The sequence below is a fragment of the Struthio camelus genome, chromosome 25 (genome assembly GCF_040807025.1).
Source record: "Struthio camelus isolate bStrCam1 chromosome 25, bStrCam1.hap1, whole genome shotgun sequence".
Lineage (NCBI taxonomy): Eukaryota > Metazoa > Chordata > Aves > Struthioniformes > Struthionidae > Struthio > Struthio camelus.
Window position 1 is genome coordinate 2,775,957 of NC_090966.1, and position 21,860 is coordinate 2,797,816.

The 21,860-nt window shown below is 54.7% G+C and overlaps 1 protein-coding gene across 4 annotated transcripts; it reads right to left on the reverse strand.

The window, feature by feature from the left end:
* Window positions 1-107: 107 nt before the first annotated feature.
* SMARCD2 (SWI/SNF related BAF chromatin remodeling complex subunit D2) lies at window positions 108-20,807 on the reverse strand. Of its 4 annotated transcripts, none has more exons than XM_068918776.1 (13): window positions 20,619-20,807; window positions 8,869-9,053; window positions 6,540-6,582; window positions 5,873-5,995; window positions 5,612-5,731; window positions 5,318-5,413; window positions 3,889-3,990; window positions 3,427-3,588; window positions 2,958-3,055; window positions 2,469-2,604; window positions 2,108-2,230; window positions 1,815-1,916; window positions 108-1,414 (listed from the first exon to the last, which is right to left on the reverse strand). In XM_068918776.1, the coding sequence occupies exons 1-13, from the start codon at window positions 20,790-20,792 to the stop codon at window positions 1,361-1,363; spliced, it is 1,518 nt and encodes a 505-aa protein (XP_068774877.1). In that variant the 5' UTR covers window positions 20,793-20,807; the 3' UTR covers window positions 108-1,360. The 4 variants fall into 4 exon arrangements, with proteins under 4 accessions (XP_068774877.1, XP_068774879.1, XP_068774878.1 ...); XM_068918778.1 differs by lacking the exon at window positions 20,619-20,807 and adding an exon at window positions 14,317-14,455; XM_068918777.1 differs by lacking the exon at window positions 20,619-20,807 and adding an exon at window positions 14,047-14,193.
* Between the last annotated feature and the right edge of the window lie 1,053 nt (window positions 20,808-21,860).

Consider the following 21,860-nt stretch of genomic DNA (forward strand, 5'->3'; position numbering starts at 1 on the left):
TGGGACAAAGAGGGGAAGCAGGGATGGCCCTCGGTGGGGCAGTTAGGGGCTGCAAAGGGGAAGCCCGTGCTACAACAGAAGAGACCTCTAGCAGACATGCAACCAGCTGCTGCTAACTGTTTTTATTAGAAAATATCCAAAATAGACAAAATGGTTACACAAGAGGCAGAGCAGGCACCCCTGAGCCATACATACACCCTGTGAATATGTAAACACCCCCCCCCCAAAAAAAAAAAACCCCTTCTGCCTGCAACTCCATGGAGGAGGCAGGACTGCTCTGCACACAGCCACTGCACCAGCTGCAGCACAGGAGCTGGCAGGACCAATGCCACAAGAAGTTCCTGGGCAAGGGGCAGCAGAGGCTTGAGTGGGTAAGGCACTTCAGCAGGTCTGGCAGGTGGTAGCACTGTTCTCAACCCCAGTGCTGCAGCTGCCCCCCCTTCCCAGCCCCTAACTCCAGCATCTCCAGTTCTCAGATCCCCAGCATGCTCTGACCCTCAGCTTATGCCAAGCTGATGCCCTTGCCCACAAGACTCCCGGGGACAGAGCAACCCCTCTGCCCCACATACCTCGTGTATCAATCACAAGACAAGTCACTATATATGCAGAATAGCAGGGGGTAGAGTAATCAACTGATTGTCAAAAACTCAAGACTAAAAACTTGGTTACATATAAAAAGAACAGCTTGGGCCAAGCCAGCCCTTGAAAACACCATGAATCCACTGCATAGATTGAGGCAATGAGTGCAGTAAGAGGAACTCAATATATTAATCAAATACAAACCCACTACAAAAAGCTTCCTTTTTATAAAACCTGGTCACAAAAATAGTGCAAAACATTGGGCACCAGCAGGGCTGGTATTTGGAATGGACAAACTTTGGTTGAAGAGGGGCAGGGCCAGGCCTGCCCTTGTGGTGGCTGGGAGAGGCTGGGCCAAGGAGGGCTGGCAGGGCAGGCTCTGCCTCCCGCTCTGGTACAGGAAGCTTTCCCCGCTGGGCAGCAACTCCAGGAGGGCTTTGGCCAAAGGCACTGAGAGGAGGGGAGCAAGCAGAAGAACACGCTTGCGGGGGGGGGCTGCATTCAATGCTTGGGGAGAGGTAAGCAGTATGATGCAAAAGCAGAATGCATTAATGCAACAGAAGGGCTGAAGCAGGACTTGGGGGAGAACCAGGGGACCCTCCACTACTCTGCCTTTGGCTAGAGCTTCCTGGCCAAGGGGAGCCCAGGGGTTGCTAGTGGCTCCAACTCCCTACAGGCACATAGGCTTTGTGCAAGTGCTGTATTTGATTCCAGTAAGAAGTACCATCAGGCTCAGGCAGCAGGGAGAGGAGAGGGAAGCTCCTGAGCCCTCACCAGCCCCTTAGGTGAGGCGGATCCCAAGCACTTGTTCCAGTTCCTGCCGGCGCTGCTGGACCTGGGGGAGAGGAGTGGGGCAGTCAGGCAGAGAGATGGACTCTGGGCTGGCCCCTGCCACCAGCTGCCTTTATCCCTCCCACAGGATCAGTCCATTCCGTGCAAGCAGTTCTTGCCCCTGTTCACTGACCTGGCCCTCTTTCTGCCCCCAGCTGATAGCCCAGCAGCACCTTTCATGGCCACACCATAGCATTTTTATCTCCTTGGGAGTACAAAACAAGGGGAGGTTGTGCACACCCTTTTTCTCTGGTGGTTTTCCCATCTCAAATGCACGGAAGGTTCTAATTCCCCCTTGGAAGAGCTTTGAGGGCAGAGGGGAGGAGGTCAGGACTGGTGTGCAGGGGAGAACAGGACAAGGCAGGTGAGAGAGCCCACACCCTACCATGCAGCAAGGAGCCCACCTTGGCAAAGATGTGTCTCCCCACAGCCTCCTGTGCCCAGGGCTGCTGGTAGAACTCAGCTCGTCTCTCCTCCTCAGGGTTCCCGATGACATCTGTTATGATCTGAGCAAAGCACGGGGCACGCTGTGGTGAGCACCGGGGCCTGGCTCCCTCCACAGTCCCTTCCCCTGCCACAGGGCCAGGCCAGCTGCCTCTCCCAGGCACTGCTGGAGCCTAGCACTGCCTCTGCAGTTGGAGTCAGGCAGCTCTCCTCATGTGCCCTGCTCCTCTCCTGCCCAGCCCCAGGGTTTTACCTTAAGGTCCCTCCTCTGGGATTTGATCCATTCCTGGATGAAGTCCTGTGGGTTGTTGCTGAAGCTCAGCATGAAATCACGCTGTGTCTTCAGCTGGTTGATGGATTCGATGGTCTCATGGATCTAAGGAGATGACAGGAGGTGAGAGGAGACCGGGGGGGGGGGGGGTTGGCTGAGCAGTAGCTAGAGTTGTGCAAAGTCCCGCAAAACAGGAGGGTAGAGCTGAGGAGGGTAGAGCTGGTACTGAGCTCCTCCCAAGCTCTCTGCACCCCAGTCTAACCCCGGGAATCCCAACCCTGCTGCCTGCCCTGACTGCGCTCTGCTCCAGGGCAGGGCTGGCACCTCATGGGTGCCCCTGCACCTTGGCATCCAGGGAGGCAATCTCCTGCTGGTTGGTGGTGGAAGCCAGGAAGTTGCTCATCTGAGCTTTCAGGGGATCATCCACCTCCACATCGATGTCATAGCAGGCTGTCTTCTTCTGGTCATTGGGGTCCACACTGGGAGGAGACAGGGCATTAGGGGGGGGACTTCCCCAGCCTCCACCCTCCCATAGGAGGGAATACAACCCCCCCAACAGCAATACAAGTACCTCACTACCACCTCTGTCCCACCTGATTGCCCCAAGAAGCTCTCCCAATTTGTCTGACCAATTCTTCCTCTCCCGAATGACTCGCGCTCGATGCTGCTTTGGGCTTGAGACCTTATACAACCTGTGGGCACTGCCCTCCACTCCTGCACCCCTCAGGGAGAAGTATCTTGTCCCAGAGCCACTGCATGGGGCAGCCCACCCTGCAGTGACAAAACCCACCAGCCCCCAGGAACACTGCCCAGCACAGCCTGCTGCCCCTACCTGATGGTGTGGTTGATGATGATGGGATCTGGGTGCTGCAGGAGCCCTGCCAGCTTCATGGGGATCTCAGAGAAGCGCATGCGGATACAGTTAAAGATCTGGAGGGGGCACAGCAGAGCGTTAGCTGCCCATGCCAGAGGCTCCTTCAACCCTCTGGGGAAAGGTCAGGCAGGAGAGGGAGAACTCGCCCAATCCTAGTTTATGCATGCAAAGCGGATGGATGCAAGCCAGAGCCTGGGAAGGGGGACATAAATCAGGGACAGAGACTGGGCAGTCTGGGATGCCCATTTCAAGCTAGGAAAGATGCTTTTGCCTGCTGGCCTTGCTAGGAGCGGGAAGGGTGCTCTCCTCCCAGCAGCAACTTAGGCAAACACTGCTGGTGCAGCAGGATGAGGGCTGTGCTGAGGCTGCAGAGCCCCACAGCAGGCACGTGGCCAGGAGCACACACGGAGGAGGGGTGCTGGATGACCTGGCGGAAGTAGCGGTTGCAGTTGATGTACTCCTTCTCGTGACTGTCCTGCAGCTTGTTGTGCTTGATGTAGAGCCAGAGCGCTTGCATGATGCTGGCACGGGTCTGGGTGTGCACCCCAAGGAGGCGAGCCAGGCGAGGATCCAGTTTGTACTGTGGTGGCTGCAGGGACACAAGGGCCCCATTAGGATTAAGGGAGTCTGGGACTTGGAAGGACCCCTCCTGCAGGCACAGTGCCTCACACAGCCCTTGTTTCATGACATGAGGGTCCCTTTTGCCCACAGGCTGCGAGATCCATGCCTGGAGCCCCTCTGTGCTCCTTTCCCACCCCACTCTGCACCAGAGCACACAACTCCACAGCACCCCAACAGCTGCAGGCAAGGCCCAGCCTAGGCCTGAGGGCTGTGCTGGAGGAAGGACAGCAGGACACAACCAGCACCTGCATGGTCCCAGGGCCCCTACCTGGTGATCCAGCATGAGCAGCAGGGTGCATTTCACATTGACGTCGCCAGGACGCTTCACTTGGAAGCCATCAGTCTCCTGCGTTGTGGGCAGCCGGTGCCACTACAAGAGACCAGGGGGACAGTGCTCAGCTCCAGGTCCACAAAAGGCCTGACACACCCACTAACAGGCTCTGGGGCCTGCAGCCAGGAGCCAACAGAACTGATGTTTGGGCTTTGCACAGGGGTCTATACCAAACGTAGACAGCCTAGATCCCATCCCTTGCCCACACAGGCAGTCCCTGGGAGTCTGATCCAGACTTTGGCCACAAGCCCAGCTGGGGAGCCCACACTGCCACAGTCCAAGAGACACCCCTTGATAAGCTCCAGCCCGGAGGCAGCTGCAGGCAGTTTTGAAGGGCCAGGGGCATTACAGCCCCAAGCACCAGATGTTAACGGCTCAAATAGCTCTTAGAGTCACAGCTGGGACTACAGCAGCCTCCCAGGGTGGGATTGCTCCCACTTCAACCACCACAAGGGTAGGAACATCCGACCTGCTCTCACAACCAACCTTCTGTGCATGAAGGAGATTCACCCCTCCCATCAGAGCAGGTACCACCATAGAAACAAGTGTTTCTCAGAGGACAGCGTGAGCTGAGTGCAGGGAAAGTGTGCATTAGGCAGGAGCCCCCAGAAAAGGCCTGCTCTCACTTGCAGGCAGTGCTGCCTTGCAGCATTTCACCTCCTCATGGACCTTCCAGCCATGCAACAGGTTAGGAGATGACAGGGCAGACCCTTCTCCTCCCTTGATGCTGGGAAGTTCAGGTGAGCCACTCTGAGGCATCACCACCTTTGTCAAGACTCAGATACACGAGCCTCCCCACCCCACCCCACGCTGCCCCTCAGAGCCACATCCTCCCTGCTGCCCACAGTCTGACTTCTCTCAGCTCTAGCCGCATCCTTGTAGGCTGTCCCCCCAGCATCCCAGTCCAGCTGCAGCCCCAGACAGGACAGGGTTAAGATTCAAGCAGCCATGAGCTGGATGGGCCAGCTTGCAGCCAGGCTGCCGTTGCTGCTGGGAGCTATCCAGGTGAGGGGGGGAGGGCTGACCACACTGGGCTGCCAGCCAGCGCCTCAGAGGAAAACAGAGCCATAAACTTGAGCCTGGAAAGCACGGCAGCCTGGTCCCTGGTGAGGGCCCAGCACTAACCCCCTGCACAAACAGCACCACATCCTCTGCATCAGCACCACGTCCCTGCTGCTCCACCCACAGCACTGTGCAAGCCCTGCTCGACCCCCTCTCCCACTGGGGCAGCAAGCACAGGAGCCAAGCACCCATCTGTCTCCCTTTGCCTGCTGGGGCCAAAGGCTCTTCTCATCCTGCCCTGGGTGCACAGCCAGCCTCGCGACACGGCTGAAAGCCTCCTGCAGCCCCGCTGGGTGCATCTTACCTCCACTAGATGGTTGTCTGGCCCGTACAGCTCTTTGTCCAGCTCGATGACGAGGCTCTTGAAAAAGGAAGAGAACTTCCTCTTCTGTTTGCTTGGCTGCAAAACAGAGTGCAAGAGGCTTGGCCTGACAGTGCCAGCCATGGAGGGCCCCAGCCCAGAGCACTACGCCCCAGCCCAGAGCCCTGGGGAGCTGAGGGCCGTATCGATCCTGGACAGGTTCTCACAAAACCAGCACAGTCTCCCTCCCGCAACCAGCCAGCAGACTCTAGCCCCCATCCCCGCCCACATCCTTACGTCCTCCAGCAATTTGCCCTCCACACGTAGCTCCCAGGAAGCCACACGCTCACCACCCTCCCCTTCTTCTTTGGCTGGGGTAAAGGTATTAGAGATGTAAATCCTCAGCTTCCGCTTTTGCTGTGGAATAGGAAAACAAAAAGGGGGATGCTTGGAGTGAGAGGGTGAGCACATACAGCAGCACCCACCTTGCAGGGTCTCTTAATTCCCCCCCCTCCCCACAGCTACTTGCCCTCCCAGCCAGCTGGGGCTGCCACACACCGTAAGCGGTTTCTTAATGGCCTCCTGAATCTCCATCCTCTTCCGAGCGATGGTTTGGTCCAGTTTCCGCTCAAAGGCGAGGAGGTCCATGTAAGCCTGGGATTCTGGGACCAGCTCCCGGATCTGTCAAATGGAGATGGCCGGTCTCTCACCTGCTGGGATCACTGCCTGTATCGCCCCCAGGCCCAGCCCCAGCTGGGCTGACAGTCCAAGGAATAACCAAGCGACTAGCCTGTCACGACAGCAAAATTTCTCCTTTCAAAGACTACAGCTCTGCAAAGCTTTCCCCAAACCAGGGAGCTGCACTGTGGAGCACAATTCGGAGCCCGCCCCTGTGCTCAGTAGTCTGCCCAGTGTCACAGAGAGATGACCGCAACCCTAGGTTGTCGAGAGGGACCCTAGCTGTCCAACTTTTGCACATTCCAAACATCTCCTGCTACCCCAAGTCCGTCAGTGGGGCCCAGCAGATGCAACAAATATTTTCCAGGTCAGTTTGGGACCGAGCAGAAAAGCAGGCAGGACGAAACCCAGTTGAGTCCCTGCTCAAACAGGGATCTCATCATCTCTGCTGCCCTGGGAAGGCAACACAGATGCATCACGTCCTTCCAGCAGCTCAGTTCCTTCCCCAAACTGCTACCCAGCCTACCAGTGCCAAAGCAGCACTCACCCTCTGCGGTAGGACCTTGTCAGCCATCTTCCTCCTTTTCACCCTGCAAAAAAATATGGAGACAGTGGGGAAAAAACCCCCAAGACACTGCAGCCCTCTGTGCATGGGACACTGTGAGCCATGCTGCCTGCCAGGCGGGAAGCTGCTGCGTGGCCCAGGCAGCAGTGGGTGTTGGAGGGCACCACCGAACCCAGATCATATGCCAGGACCCCAGTGGCACTATTGGCTCCATTCGAGCCATGAATGGTGTCAGGCTCTGGAGAGGGCAGTCACGCTGGCAATGCCAGCTGTGTGCCATGCAGGCGTTTCATTCTGAGCTTGGCATTAAGGCTCCCACTGCAGGGAACAGAGTGATCTGAGGGAACAAGTTCCCTCTCAGGGCTGCCCCACGTGACAAGCGCTCTGGAGTTGAAGGAGGAGGGAAAAAAGAAAGGCAGTAAAAGCATCTAGAGCACACATCCTTGGGTCAGTGCTAGAAAGCAAGTAAAAAAAAAAAAGGGTTATGGCCACGTAGGCAAGCCAAAACATATCTTCAGAGAGGAGTAGTACACTCTAGAGCGTACCGCCAGGGAAGAAAATCCAGTCCTCAGGCCCAATTTATTGCATAGCAGCCACTTGCTGAAAGTGCTGCAGGACAGGAGCAAGAAGAGGAAGGTTAAAACCAAAGCTGCTACTTTAGGCTTGCTCCAGCTCTGATCTATTTGCAGTACAATACTCTTATTCCCATTCTGGAATTGGCCATCACATTCTCCCAAAGCTACAAACTAAAGCTCAACACACACCTCCAGTTCCAGGAGCTCACTAAGAAACAGCTGAAATACAGACCAACCTTGCCACAGCGAGGCTAAAACCATCACAGGCTAGAGGTAATGGAGGAGGCTTCCAGAGCCACTAGAGTTGCAGCCTTGCTCAGAACCATTTTTAGCTTCTTCCAAGCTTGTAGTACCCTGTCTGACCACAGGACCTGGTCCCAACACCCTGGGCTCTCCTCCCTTCCCAGGCACTGCAGACTCCCTGCCTCCCACAGCTGTTTGAGCAGGAAGACACACTGGGAGGCCAGTCCTAGCTAAGCACAGGGTCACTGTGCCTATTTGAACTCTTCCACCACATGAACCGGGCATCTCATTGAATGTTTCTGTCCTGCATGATTTGACCACTCAATTAACAGCTGGCAGGTCCTGATCTCCTCAACAGCCACCCAGGAATGAGGCAGCACAGCCAGCCCAGGTCCTGCACGCAGACCTACAGCTCCATACTGGATGCGCAGCTGATCCCACACAGACCTGTTGCCTGCTCACAGAAACGGAGCTGCAGCCTTATCTGGCTGTTTACATCCTTGTTCAGTGGTGAACTGGCCCTTTTCCTTAATCCCCAATTTGCTCTGGAGATCAAACTGATGTGCAGTCACTGCTTTTCCACCAGCAGCAGACAGATAGCAACTCTCCAAGCACAGAGCTCTGCAAAGGGATCATGAAGCCACTTTGCTCAGTTTAGCAAAGTCAACAGACCCATCAGCAGCCAGCCCCACCGCACAGCCAAGGCAGGGAACCGGACCTGAATATCCGTTAAGACCACGAGATCCTGCCCCGAGAAACAGCCTCAAGTAATCAAGAAGCCCTCTTGGAAACAGGAACGGACCAAAGGGCTTAGCAGAATCGTAAACAACTGAGGAGTTGCTGGCAGAGCCCCACAGCTCATGGAGACAAGCCCAAATGAACAGTCATACCGAGACCACAGCTTCAGGGAGTGTCTCTGCAACCTGTCACCCTCGTGCCCCCCCACCACCATGGCCTTTTGACACTGCTTGGGAGCAGAGACACTCTCTGCAACTCCAACTGCCTCCTGCAAGGGGAGGGAACCTGTTGCCACCTACATCTGCACTTGCCAGAGCCAGGACGTAGCAAAACCCCTCGTGAGAGGGGAAAGACCCCAAAGAGCCCATGCTGCAGCCTCTGGCAACTACAAACACAAATGGCAAGGCTTTTCAGTTGTTGGCGCAGAGATCAGAGGGCAGGGAAGCAGCTGGCCAAGTGATCTCTGTCCTGATCTCCACCCACCGCTATCACATCCCAGCGCCAGGCTTTGGCAGGCTTCCTACCTGCTGGTGGGGCCAGCTGGGGGAGTTTGCAGGCAAGCTGTGCTCAAGGCTGCCCCTCTTGCAGGCAGCTCACCCCTCTGCAGATGGACAGGGAGGGAGAGGAAGCTGAGGGTTTCTGCAGCAGAAGTGCAACTAGGAGGCAGCGGCCAGACCCAGCACATTAACCCCCTGCCACCCTGCTGGAGGTACTCTCCCATCTGCCCCCAGCGCAGGAGGGCTCTGACTCCTTACCCTCTCCTCTGGCTGGCCAGTGGTGGCTGCGACTGGGGAGTGAGCAGGCGTTTCCTGAAGGGATCCATCATGGACTGTGGCAGGCCAGGTCTCATCGGAGAGGCTGCTCCGTAGGGGGGAGCTCCTGGGGGTCCCACCTGCAGTCCTGCCATAGGCATCCGGCTTCCTGGTGGCATCCCAGGGCGCTAGCAGGGGGGAGAGAGAAAACACACATGCGTTAAACACTGCCCTGCCATGGGGCTCATCCCAAGCTATAGCCCCTTTGCAAGGGATGATATCAACGGTCGCTAGATCAGCACAGAGCAGACGTCACATGGAGGAAACGCAGCTCCTAAGACCTTACCAAGCCCTGTGGACACCTTTCTTTCCCCAAAAGAGGTTTCCAAGGACCCCATCTCTAGCGTTATTAATGTATCCCTGCTCCCCAGAGTGTGGGTGAAGGGCAGGGGAAGGGATGACTCAACGGGGAGGAGGAGGAAAGGACACTGGGGGCCATCGCTTAGCGAGCTGTGGCTTTCAGTACTCTAGAAGGAGCGACAGGAAAGTAGAACCAAGAAGAGCAGAAGCATCCACCACAGGAGCCTCTGCACCCCCCTGCTAACGGACGGAGACTGCCAGCACAGGGGAAGCCCTGACTGGCAGCACTTGCTTCCCCGGGAGCGGGATGAGGTCTGTGCATGAGCCTCACCATCGCCATGCTCCTACCCACACAGTAAGAGATGCTAGACCTAGAGAGGCGCCCCGTTGCCAGGCTTAACATCTGCAAAGCCTCCACCCTGGGGACACCAAGGACTGCTGGGGCCGAGTGCTGCTGGCACAGGGTGCCAGCACCAGCACGAGTTGTGCAGTAGGCTCCTCTCCAGAGAGCACCGCTGCTGATAGATGTGACACGTGGGAAGACACTGGGATAAGCCCACTTCCTAACAGCACTGTGCACAAGGCCAGCACACAGGAAGGAAGCTGAACAAGAGACAGCCCTCCTCAGGCACAAGAAACGGGGTCAGATCAGGCCTGATAGAGTCAAGAGCTCTCCCAGTAGTCTTTTCCCCTCCAGAAGCTCAGAAGGGCACTTACAAGGCCACAACCCGAAACCTAACACCTTCTGCAAGGAGTCTTGAGCCAGGGAAGCACTCAGAGTTCCTCCACATCCCCTGGAGCAGAGTGCTTTTGCAAGCTGGCACCTGCAAGCCTACCCTGCTGGTGCTATCAGGTCTACATTACACACAGCCCTCAGGCGCTTGACAAATGTTCAAAACACCCCGTAAATGACCGACCGTCCCTTTGTGCTCCAGCATGCTTCAACAGAGGTTTAAGCTGACTGCCTCCTGGGATCCTTTGATCCGTGAGCTCCCCATTGCCAAGGAGCTGGTGAGGCTGAGAAAGCCACCAAGCCAGCAGAACAACATTTCTCCGCTGCCACAAGCTCCTCAACGTGCCAAGACAATCCTCACTGCTCCCCTCCTGCCTTTGCTCCCTGCGGAGAAGCTGGGGCACGCAGGACGCGGCCACCCTGTGGAGAAGAGCGAACAAAGCTGCCTCGCTCTATCAAAGGAGCGGGGAACCCAGCAAGGAGAGCTCAGCTGCAGGGAGACGAGTTCATTTGCATACGAGCGTTAATCCCAGCACAAAACCTGCGTGGGCTGGAGCTGGCAAACACATCTGGCCAGCAGCTGCCCTGAAAGTAGCCTTCTCCAGGCCAGCAGTAGGGCAACCTCCCCGCCGCATTGCCCTAGCAGCAGGTCTCAGGAAGGCTGGGGGTGTGAAACTGCCTCCGACGGACCAACCTCTGTAACTTTTACAGGCACAGGCAGCCAATGGTGGGCTTACGGGATGGCAGCTGCAGCCCAAACCCACTCACCTCCTCTCTCGTAGAGCAGAGGAGCCAGTAAAGGCAAACAGACCAGCGGAGTGGACTGCGTACAAGTTGCTGGGCAACAAGGGAAAGGTTCTCTTGCTGACTAGCAAAGCCTACGGCCCTGGGTATCTCAGGGAACGCCAGCTTCAACAGGAGAGCCCGCAAATGTACCAACCTCTCCATCTGAAAGCATATTACAGTTGGAAAGTCAAGCACCAACAAGCCAGGAAGTGCCGGAATTAGTGCTGCATGTGGAAGTTCAAAAATACGCACATCACGCAGGCAGACTGGACCAATTACACAACCATATGTTGTTTTCACCTTTGCTCAGTGTTGCTTTGAAGCAGCACCTTCAGATCCTCAGCTCACTAATCTGCCTCAGGACAAGGGTGAGCATCGGTGCTGTGACTACCCCTCGCGATGCAGAAGTGAGGAAGATGGAGGCAGCCATCTGCTTCTGCTGCACGCATCCCTGGTGTCAATAAAACATCTCACCTGGCAGAGCTGTTTCCCTGTCCAGTACACGTGCAAGACTTTAGCATCACCCCCTCCCACTGCCTGCCAAGGGCAGAAAAGCAGAGAGCTCCAAGGCGAGAGCCCATTTTTTCCCCCTAACAGCCCCCAGATGTTTCTTTTTGATCAGTCACATTTGTGCAATGCCTCGTGACAAGAAGGACTGCACAAGCATTGCCAAGAGCTGACTGTGGCCAGTACCACCTCTTTTGCCAAAATCGCAAAGCAAGAACGCAGTTTCTCAGGGTTTGTCTGTTGAAAAATCCTCAAAGGCAGAGCTATCGGGAGAGGCATCTCTGAGATCTGCACCCTCTTAACATAAAAAACAAAGCAGTAGGGGGATAAATGCTGTGTTGAGCCAGCGCCACACAGCTGCAGAAGGACTGCTCTCCAGTAGCCACTTGAACGGACTCAAGCCTGAGAGGGCTTTCGGAGAACAGATAAGCCATGAGAAGAGGCTGTGAAACTTTTAATTAGCAAAACAGACCCTGGGAAATAAGGAGAGCCCAAGAAAAGCTACATAATGCCACAGCTGCACTCAGTCACTTTGCAGTGCCCTACAGACCTGTGTCACAAGGAGCCCCAGAGCCACTGGAAGCACAAGAGCAGACAAAATGGCTTTCTAGGAAACACCTGCCCACCGGGTGTTTCTCAAACGCTGCCAGCACACGCAGACTAAAGAGCAGCGTCACGGTAAAACCAGTCCGAGGCCACGCACGTTCTCGACCTCTAACTCAAGGGAGGCTGTTTGATAACGCAACCCCCCCTACCCGAGCATGTGGATGGGAAACATGGCCAGCAGCTGTGACTTGGCCACATGACCCGGCTTTTGCTGGGGCCATTACCAGCTCCTAACCCCCAAGCACTACAGTTCTCATCACTCTAAAGAAATAATAGGCCCCGAGAGTACCTAGCTCACTGTGCTGCTTCATTGGTCAGATTTCTGAATCTCTCCTCGAAACGTGAGCTGACTTCTGATAGCCTCAAGATCCCCCAAGGTCTTTGAAAGCTCACAAGCGACAACCTCGTGCTCAAATTCTGCAAGATGGACTTGCAGAAGGAAGGCCAGGAAGCTGTTTGCTTCCAAGGAGAAGGGACACGACCGTTGGTAGGAGCAGCATCAGCACAGGAGCTAATGTATCTTGGTTTCAACATAACTTGCACATTGACTGAGAATCATTATCCACGGTAAAGCTGTCTGGAAGGAGAGCTACAGCCCATCGGGGGACACATTTGTTCCTTTTGATGAGGAAAAAAGGAAAGACAGAATCCTCCAGGTAGACTTTCTCCATTTATCCTCAAGATTTGCAAAGAGCTAATGGAGAAGTCTCGCAGCAAAGCGGCGCAGCTTTTGCATTAGGTTCAATCAGCAACCACATCCCTGTCTGGGGCTGATAACTGACCCCTGGCCACCTCACCCTCCGCCTGAAGGTTGCGGGCTCCTGAGACTGAGCTCAAACAGCGCAGCCTTAAATCTCTGGCTAAGCCATTAAGAAGCATTACAGCCCAGCAAGGTGAAGCCTGCGTCCAGCACCCTTCAGAAGCCCTGGAAATAGCAGGATGCAAGAGGCTTAAATTCAGGAAATTTTATTAGATCAGTTCAAACCAAGATGACCTTCCTCAGATTCTTCTTGGATAATAACGTTCCTTGGACTCAGCCAGGGTACTCCTTCCACCCGCCTTCCTCCAGCAGCGCTACTGTCTGAGCCCTTCCAGACGCTGCCTTGTCCTCCCTCTCTGCCCCACTGCCTCGACCTCCTCATGCTGCTCCTGCCAGTGGGGCGAACAAAGGGCAAATCTCGCAAGCTCCATTCCAAGGAACATGCTGGATCCCATCCAGAGTTCCCCGCAGAGAATGAGGAGAGCCATTTGGAAACGGGACAGAAAACAGCTTGTTTCTGTTCCCTGCCAAAGCTGAAAGAACGAATAGGGCTGGCTGCAGTTTAGTGGTTCATCCCAGGTCAATGCACAGGCCTCTTGCATTTGGGGAGCTCTGTTTAGAGTCAGCTTCAATTGGATCTAATGCAAGTTTGGAAAGCTTTGTGATGGACGTTCGCTCGCATGACAGAAGCCTGCATGCTTGCCAAAGGCCCCTTCTTAAGGGAGGGCAGGCCAGAAATCAGATGCTGGTAGCAATGGAGAGAGAGAGAGAGAGAGAGAGAGAAAGAGAAAGAGAAAGAGAGAGAGAAAGGGGGGAGCAATAACTCGAAGGATGGATCTGCAAGAAGAAGCCTGGCTAAAGAGCGAGTTTGAAGAAAAACAGCAATTCGGAAAGCAACTCAAGCTACTCTTCATCCCTGCTCCAAGACCATAACTCTTTCCTGCAGCTCCTCAGTGACAGGAAAGGCTCTTCCCAGGCACAGCTCAAACACGAGGACCATCATCAGCATTGGAAACAAAAGCTCATTCTGCCATGCCTCTACACCAGCTCCTCGCAAGGAACACGAGCGGAGCGCCTGTCCTCCAAGGGTCACGGTGTGAAGGACGCATGCTTGCAAGAGGGCTGAAGTACAGATAAGCTGCTGCCCCAGAGCGCCAATCCTGCTCCGTAGCATTCACGGCACAGATCTCAGCACACCCCTTGCTCTGCCTCATGTTTCTGGATTCGGGAGGTTGCAGTTACAGCAGCTTCCTGCAAACTCCCCAAACTGAGCCCTGAGAAGGGCTCATTAAAAAAAGTAAATAAAATAAACAAACACCACACACAAACAACAGCAAAAACAAACAACCAACACTGAATAGGGCTTTCCTGACACATATTCCATTTTGTTCTGTCCAGAAAGGCATGATCAAACTTTGTACTTACTAACATTTAAGGAGTGAAAGCCCACAAGCGTCCTCACCGGAGGCTTTGGAAGCGAAGCCTGGACAGATGCCAGGCGAAGGCTCTTCCTGCAAGTCCCTTCAGAAACCCCACAAGCCCGAACAGCAGCGCCTCCCATTACGACATACAAACCCAGCTCAAATAGGATTTTAGCTCGACTCCAGGCTCATCTCAAAAGGAAAGCCTGACTATCTGAAACCACCTGCTCAACCCAGCACTTCACATGGCTTGGACAAACCAAGTTCCCAGAGCATACCCCAAAAACTGTGCTTTCCCTCCATGCCTTAGCTCTCATCTGTGAGCAAATCCAGCTTGGGAGGATGCCAGAAGTGCCTGGGTTAGTGCTGACAACGCAGACCGAGATCTTCAGCCGGAAGGTACTACTATTATTAAGATGTTGTTGTGTGCTACAAGCCCTTGCACAGCACCTGGCTCCCAGCAGGCCCAGAGCTGCACACAGGCTGCCGCAGAAACGCGACTTGTTATGCTTGGAAGATCAGCAGTATTTTGATACAGAAGTAGCTTCAGAAGTCAGATTACTTCTCGACTAGAAACCGAGCACACGGAAGTAGTAAGTTAAAAGAAGAAGGGCAAAGGAACAGCCAAAGAAACTGAGCAGATTTAAGACGCATGCTGGCAGCATATCAAGCACCAGCTGATATTTGGGTCAAGACAAACCTGCCTGTCTGTGGCTTCACGTCTGAAGCCACAGATGTTACAGGTCAGAGGTTCCGGCTGCCTCAACACAAGCTGAAGAACCAGCACAGCTTGTGCCAGGATCCAAACAGCAGTTTTGCTGCCCTCTGCTACAGAGAGAATGGGGAACATGGCATTAAGGACACTGGGTTTATGCACTGCAATGCTTGGGGTCAGAGGAAAGGCCACTTCTAAGTCAAGTTTTCTCAGCAGCTTCCACACCATAAAGGCTTGGCAAGCTTACAAAACTGATGCTCTAGTTCAAGTCTGGGACTTCCACCTAGCACTGACACGCTCCTGTGCCATGATAAACTGCTCTACCTGAAAAACACCACAGGGCCAACCTTTTGGGATGTCCTACTGGCAGCAGGCAAGACACGGAGCAGGAGCCAAAAAACAAAAGAGCTAAGTCTGAGGAGAGAAGAACATATCAGGCAGGAGAAAGGTCACTGGAATTCAAACCTTAGCATGGATGTTACAGCAAGCAGTAACAAGGAACAAGTGTTGGGTTCCCATTTAAGAGAGAAACTCTGGTAGCCTCAGTAACACGGTGTGGAGGTATGACTAGGAACACATGGGAAGATCAGAATTTTGTCCCTGGCATAAGACACTGTCTTTGGCACTGCAGCAGTGCTGAGCTGTCAAGAGAACAGCCTTGTTTGTCCCGCAGTAAGGAAGGGAAACCAAGAGAACTCCTGAGAAGATCCTGTGCAGTGGAGGTCTTCAACAGCAAATTCTGGAGATGTTTTCTTCCTAGCAGAACTTCATTGTCACTTCGCCTCAGAAGAAATAGAGGGTGCCCTGGGTTCTGTTTTTGCCTTCCTCTCTCCTGTCCCAAGAGGATAGTATTTATCCGCTTTGTATCATCACTTCATTTAACTCCAACATTCAGCCTCTCTGATGAAACCTGCCTTGGAAACCGTCTCCCCTGGGAAGGGTGGAGTTTCACAGCCCAAGCAGCATCACGCCCACGCAGCCGGGCAAGAGGCAGATTCCTGCTTTCTGTTACAGCTCCAGCCCAGGCCCTTCTCCCAGAGGCCCTGTTGAGCCACCCAACACTTTTCTCAGAACTGCTCAAAGAGCAGAAACACTGCCACTCCATTTTTTATCATTCACAATGTGCCTCTGTATCAATGATGAACATGTCCCTCTCCACCAGCTCCTCACATCCAGATTGCCTGCACTGGTTTCTCAAAGCAGCACTACTCCACTTTCTTTTACATTGCCTTCTTCTCAGGGACTAAATCACAGAGCCACGACTGCATCCTGCTTAGAGGGACCTGTTTCTTTCCCAATACCCCTACCAAACCACAGCGATCATCGACAGGCAATCCTTCTTCCAGGTGGACTTAGCTAGCAGATACGCATACATGCCACGGTCAGATCTGCTCTAAGCTAGAAGGGGTGTGCAAACTGCAAGCCCCTAGACAGGATCTGATCTGCCTTGCTCGTACACGTCCAGAGCTTTGTACAGAAGGAATCAAAGGGACTGCAACCTCCTGGTTCCTTGGAAATTATTTAGTTAGCAGTTGTTTGGACTGCAGCAGCCCTTCAGTGCCACGGAAATAAGATTCTTTCTTGTCAGCAAGCGTCAATGAAATCCTCTCTAATAGGGCACTTAACTAACACTGCTTTTTGCCACCTAGCTGCGACAGCAAAGCATCTGCACAGGGTAACTTCAAGGCCAGAGCGCCATTCTGTACAAAGTCCATACTCCACTGCAGATCCTGCGTTAAAGGAGAACTGACAGCTACTGTGCCACAGGATCAAGCTCGTTCCCTACCACAGTATCCACGTGTTAACTCGGGAAAAGTCTCCTAACCCCTCAACTAGTAACCTAATAAACAGAAGAAACTCCCCGCGTCACTGATTTTACCCTGGTCAGCACAAACTGCCCGTGTCGCAGGATTCTGAGGGCTGGGCTCCATCCCAGGACTCTCTCCAGCCACACATCCACCTGGCAAACAAGAAGGGCTTGAAGCAAGTTCCCTCTGCTCATAAGCTATTTGGACCGTAGCTACTCCCTTGCTGACAGCCCTTCAGGACCTTATCTTTACTCTCCACACCACACTTGGACTTCGTCGCCTTCTTCCGAAATCTCCCTGGACACCTATCCCCACTCTCCTGTCTCATCATTCCCTGCTAGGGGAGTGAAGGGGATTCAGTTTCCAATGTGTCTTCTCTTCCAGTTGGTGCAGAAACCTGCTTTACATGGGAGTTGCATGCTCCCCAGCCTCCAAGCAGCCATTCCCCCAAACCACATTCCTGCCAAACCCTTCCACAGTGACCTCTGTGCAGGTCACCCAGGCGCCCACGTGAGCAGGCAATCTGGCAGGCTGCACAGGGACAGAGACCACAGCTCTGCACACAGACACGCTGCCAAGAGCCCTGCTGAAGCTCAGCTGACCATCCATTTCCTGACCATCCTACTGAAAAACCCTCTCCTTTCTGCTGCAGGTGCAGAAGCAGAGTCTGGCTGCTCTGGTAGTATCAGCTACCACCAGGCCCCAGCGATCTGCTACCACCGTGCGACGGACAACCCGGACTCAGCCTTGGTGCCGAAGGGAATTGCCTTCTTGAATTCCCTGCTTGAGCTGCTAGTGAATAACCAGCAGATATAAGGATATCAAAGGATTAACATATGTTTAATAATCCACTGATTAAAAAGTCCCTAGGCGCTCACTGGCATAGATGAGAGGCACTGAGGGCTGTTGTGCCCTCCAGTGCCCAAATAATGGATTAAGTTCTTCATTAAAGCAGGAAACAGTAGAGCAAACGGGGCCTGAGTCACTACCCCCTAGAGAAGTTCTGCGGGTACAGCAGGGGTGACCACTCGCAGAGAGGAAGGGGCTGCTTTTCACAGCCTGAAAATTGCAAAAAAAAGAACAGATCGTATTGATTATACCCGCTCACCCCTCCCACTCCACGGCAGCTCCGCGCACAGATTGCCAGCCAGACACCATTCCCGACACTCGCTGCCATCGCAGACTCAAACAACTCCATAGACCTAGCTGTGTCCTGCCTTCCTGCGACTCCTGTTTACCAAATACTGCAGTTCAACGACATATGCTCAGTGCCTCACCCTATGCCAGCCATACGCTCCGAACACCTGCTTTGATCGCGGTGTTATGGCCGGCGCGGATGGCAGGAAAGCATATGTTAGCCTATTTACACGAAATGAGAGCGATGAGTGACTCCCGGCTGCTCGAGCCAGGCACCCGGGCTGGGTTTTGCAACCTACTGCATGGACGGTCAGGGTAAATGAGCAAGATCTCTCCCAGCCCGAGAATCCTTTGAATCAAGTTACAATTGCAACCGTTGGTTAATGCTCAGATTGGCCTTGAATATGCCGTCTCAATTTTCACTTCAGGGCTCTTCCGTGTTTTAAGGCTACTCAGGTTGTTTCCTCATTTTGTATTAATGAAGTTTACAAGTTGGAAGCTCCCTTGGTTTGATTTTTTTTTTCTTAAGTTTTCATTCATGCAAATAATGTGGCAGCTCTGGAGGTGGTGATCAGTAGAGATTGAGAATCTGTTGCACAACTGGGCTCCTCCATTTCCAAAGAGCATCTGGAAGAAATCGCTTTAAATCAGAAGCCTAGCCTCTTCAAAATAATCACCATGTGCACAAGAGCCAGCTCACAGACAAGCCGCGCATGCAGTGAGAAGCGGAAACTTGAGTATCAGTTAAAATATACTCTTCATAAAACATATTCAGGCAGAAAGTAGAACAATTACACTGGCTCTGGCTTCTCCAGGGCTGCTCACTGGTCAGATCTACCTTCAAGGCACTTGCATGTCTCCATTTTTCCCCCTCAAATTAACAAGCACCTGCTCTCCTCTTCCATCACCTCCTTGTCTCTTCAGCTTCCTCTTGCAAATATGCACCTGCTACTTGGTTATGGTTACCCCTAAATTTGCAAAAGGTGCATATAAACATGTTTCAAGGGAGCTCTGCGCAACAAGAAATGGCTGTGAAGCTGGAGTTGGACATATGACTTCTGCTTGGAGTGGCTTGTACCTCCTCTGCTCCAAAATTGTTTCTTCTCAGCCCAGCAGATGAACAGCCAGCGGTCCCTGAGTCTCACCGCAGCGCAGATAGAGTTACGCACCTTGGCTCCTGCTGGGTGTTTACAGCAGACCCGAACTATCACTCTGCTGCTACAACAGACAAGATTTGCACAGCAATGCTGCCAAATATTCAGCTGCTAGCAACTTTTATGGGGATTTTTAAGCAGTTAGAAACCATGAAGAATAAGGAAAGATGGAGCATGCAACCATTCTAAAGGAGCTGGGCCCACTCTAGTGAGCGCAGGGAGATCTACTACCTGCTGAAAAGCAACAGAGTTGCTCCTGCTGGAGCAGCAGAGTTGTGCTAGGAGATGAAAATCTCAGAGCATTTTCTGGAAACTCACGGAGATAGGTTTGGAAGCAGCTGCCTTCATTTCTTTCCAAAATGATTACTATTCGAAAACACGGGTCTTATTGTGCCTCAGTTACCTCATCTGTAACAGCAAAAGACATCGACCCCTCACTGGGCATTTGCTCATAACTACATTTATTTAAAGGGCCTCAAAAAAAAAAAAAACATTAAAAAAAAAAAATCAGGAAACGCAGCCCTAGTGTGCTGGTCACATTTCCTCCGTCCTAACTGCCAAGGCCATATGCAGAGCAGCCACTTTGCCAACTTACTCCTTTCCCCTGGTCAAAAGCGCCCCCGCAAGGGACGGTGCAGCTGAGAAGCTGCTAAAAAGCACATTCAATCCCCGAGCGATTCTCCACTGGGAAAGCAGAGGGGATCTGGAACATATAAGAGCATGGTTGGATTCAAGTACATTCCTGCAGCATGTTTCATTTGTCCCCCACACACACATTCCCCAAAAGACAAGAAAAAAATTAAAAAAAAATAAAAAAAAGGATATTCTTCCTGCCTCTACCGAGCTGCTAACACGGCACCCTCGGAGCTGCCCGATGGACCTCTCCAGACACCACCGCCAAACAAAGCCATCGAATCCCCACGAGCGCAGGCCAGGCCACGCTTTCAAGCGAAAGTTTGCCCTCCGGCCTCTCCCCACGGCCCCTTCGGGGGGTACCAAGCCCTCATGGGGAAATCACAAAGGGACTTTGGCCAAATTCAAGACAGAGAATTTTAGCATAGACCCTGGGTCCCACGAGAGGAGCGGGACGGATGGTAAACGGCACCTAGGTATGTCCTGGGCAGGGATATCCGTCTTCTCCCAGCTTTGGGCAGGACCAGGCTTCTCGTGAGCTGGTCCCAGCAGCGGGCAGGGAAACAGCTCCCCAGCTGCACCCACCGACGAGCAGGACCTCGGCACCGGGGCCGCTGGAGCCCCCAGAAAGGGGAAGAGGACCCGGATCCGGCCTCCCTGGTGCCTGTGCCCAGCAACAAGGGGCCGAAACGGAGATGCTGCGAGGAACAGGGTGGCCCCAAGACACCTTGTCCTGAGTGGGGCTGGGCTAGCACCCACAGGTGCCTGGGAAACTGTCCCCAGTGGGGCCTGGCCAGCACCCACTACTGCCCAAGGAGTCTATCCCCAGTGGGGCCAAGTCAGCACCCACCCAGGGAGCCGTGCGACGTCCAGTGGGGACGTGCCAACATCCACCCGTGCCCGGTACAGGGCCATGTCCCGAGTGGGGACCAGCACCCACCCGTGCCCAGCGAGCCCCACGGCACCACGTCCCGAGCGCGGCCCCGCCAGCACGCACCCGCGCCTGAGGACCCGCCTCGAGGGGAGCCGCGCCAGCGCCCACCACCCGTGTCCTGGGAGCCCCGCGGCGCGGTGTGGCGGCCCGCGCCCGCGCTGCCTCCGCGGCTCCGCCACGCGAGGGGCCGAGGCCTCACCTGGTACTGCGCGGCGGCCGGCCCCATGGGGCGGTAGCCCGGGGCGGCGGCGGCGCCGGCCGGGGCCGGGCTGGGGCCGCGCAGGATTCCGGGCGCGGGCCCCGGGGGCGGCGGGGCGGCAGCGGCGGCGGGGGGGGGCAGCGGGCTGAGCGGGAAGGCGCCGCGGCCGGCCATGGCGGCGGCTGGCGGCCCCCCGCCCGCGCTGTTTACTCGGAAGCGGCGGCAGTCGGCGGCGCCCAGGGTCGGGAGTCACCGCGCGGCGCCGCCGGGCCCCGCCCCCTCGCCGGGCCCCGCCCCCGTCCGCGCCGCTCCGCCCCCCGCCTCCCCGCCGGCGGCGCACGTGGCCGCGGCGCGCCCCCGCCCCCGCGCGCCTGTGTGTGTGTGTGTGTGTGTGTGTGTGTGTGTGTGTGTGTGTGTGTGTGTGTGTGTGTGTGTGTGTGTGTGCGTGTGTGCGTGCGTGTGTGTGCGTGTGCGTGTGCGTGCGCGCGCGCGCGCACATATGCATGTGCATATGTATGTGCGCGTGCGCATATGTGCACACATGTACACATGTGCGCATATGTGTGTTTGTGTGTGTGTGTGAGTTGTATGCATGCGCCTGTGTGTCTCTCTGTGTCCATATGTATGTGCCTGTGTACATATGTGTGTGCACATGTGTGTGCACGTGTGCATGTGTGTGTGCGTGTGTGTGCATGCACATATGTATAGCCATGCATATATGCATTTGTACATGTGTGTGCACATGTGTATGTACATTATGTGTGCATATGTGTGTGTGTATATGTGTACATATGCATGTTTTGTGTGTGCACGTGTGTCTGTGTGCACACATATGTGCACGTGCCCATGTGTGTGCCTGTGTTTGTGTGTGTGCATACGTATGCCTGTGCGTGTGTGCGTGCGTGCTGCCCATGCACCTGGGCGTGCAGGTGTGCGCACATGTGTGTGAAGGCCTGTGTGTTTCCACGTGCAGGTGTGTGTACGTGCGCAGGCACATGGAGGTGCATGCGTTTCCTCAGGCAGGCGTGTGGGAGCTGAAGGCATGCCTGTTTGGGTGTTCAGGCCTGGGGGTGTGAAGGTGCGTGCGTTGTGGCAGTGTGGGTTTGAGGCCAACCGTGGTGGCATGGGAAGGTGCGCGCACGTGCAGGCGCGCGTGTGTGCAGGTTTGTCGGTGTGAAGGCCTGTGCGTTTGCACGCGCAGGCGTGTGTGTGGGCGCGTGCAAGCATGTGCGCGTGAAGGCA

Excerpts from the sequence above, each read along its gene's own strand:
- SMARCD2 (XM_068918776.1), bottom strand. The coding sequence starts at position 20,792 with ATGGCCGGCCGCGGCGCCTTCCCGCTCAGCCCGCTGCCCCCCCCCGCC. Across the intron at positions 5,414-5,611 it reads AGGGCAAATTGCTGGAGGAC|CCAAGCAAACAGAAGAGGAA; the intron begins GTAAGGATGTGG and ends TCTGTTTTGCAG. Across the intron at positions 2,231-2,468 it reads TTGCCTCCCTGGATGCCAAG|ATCCATGAGACCATCGAATC; the intron begins GTGCAGGGGCAC and ends TCATCTCCTTAG.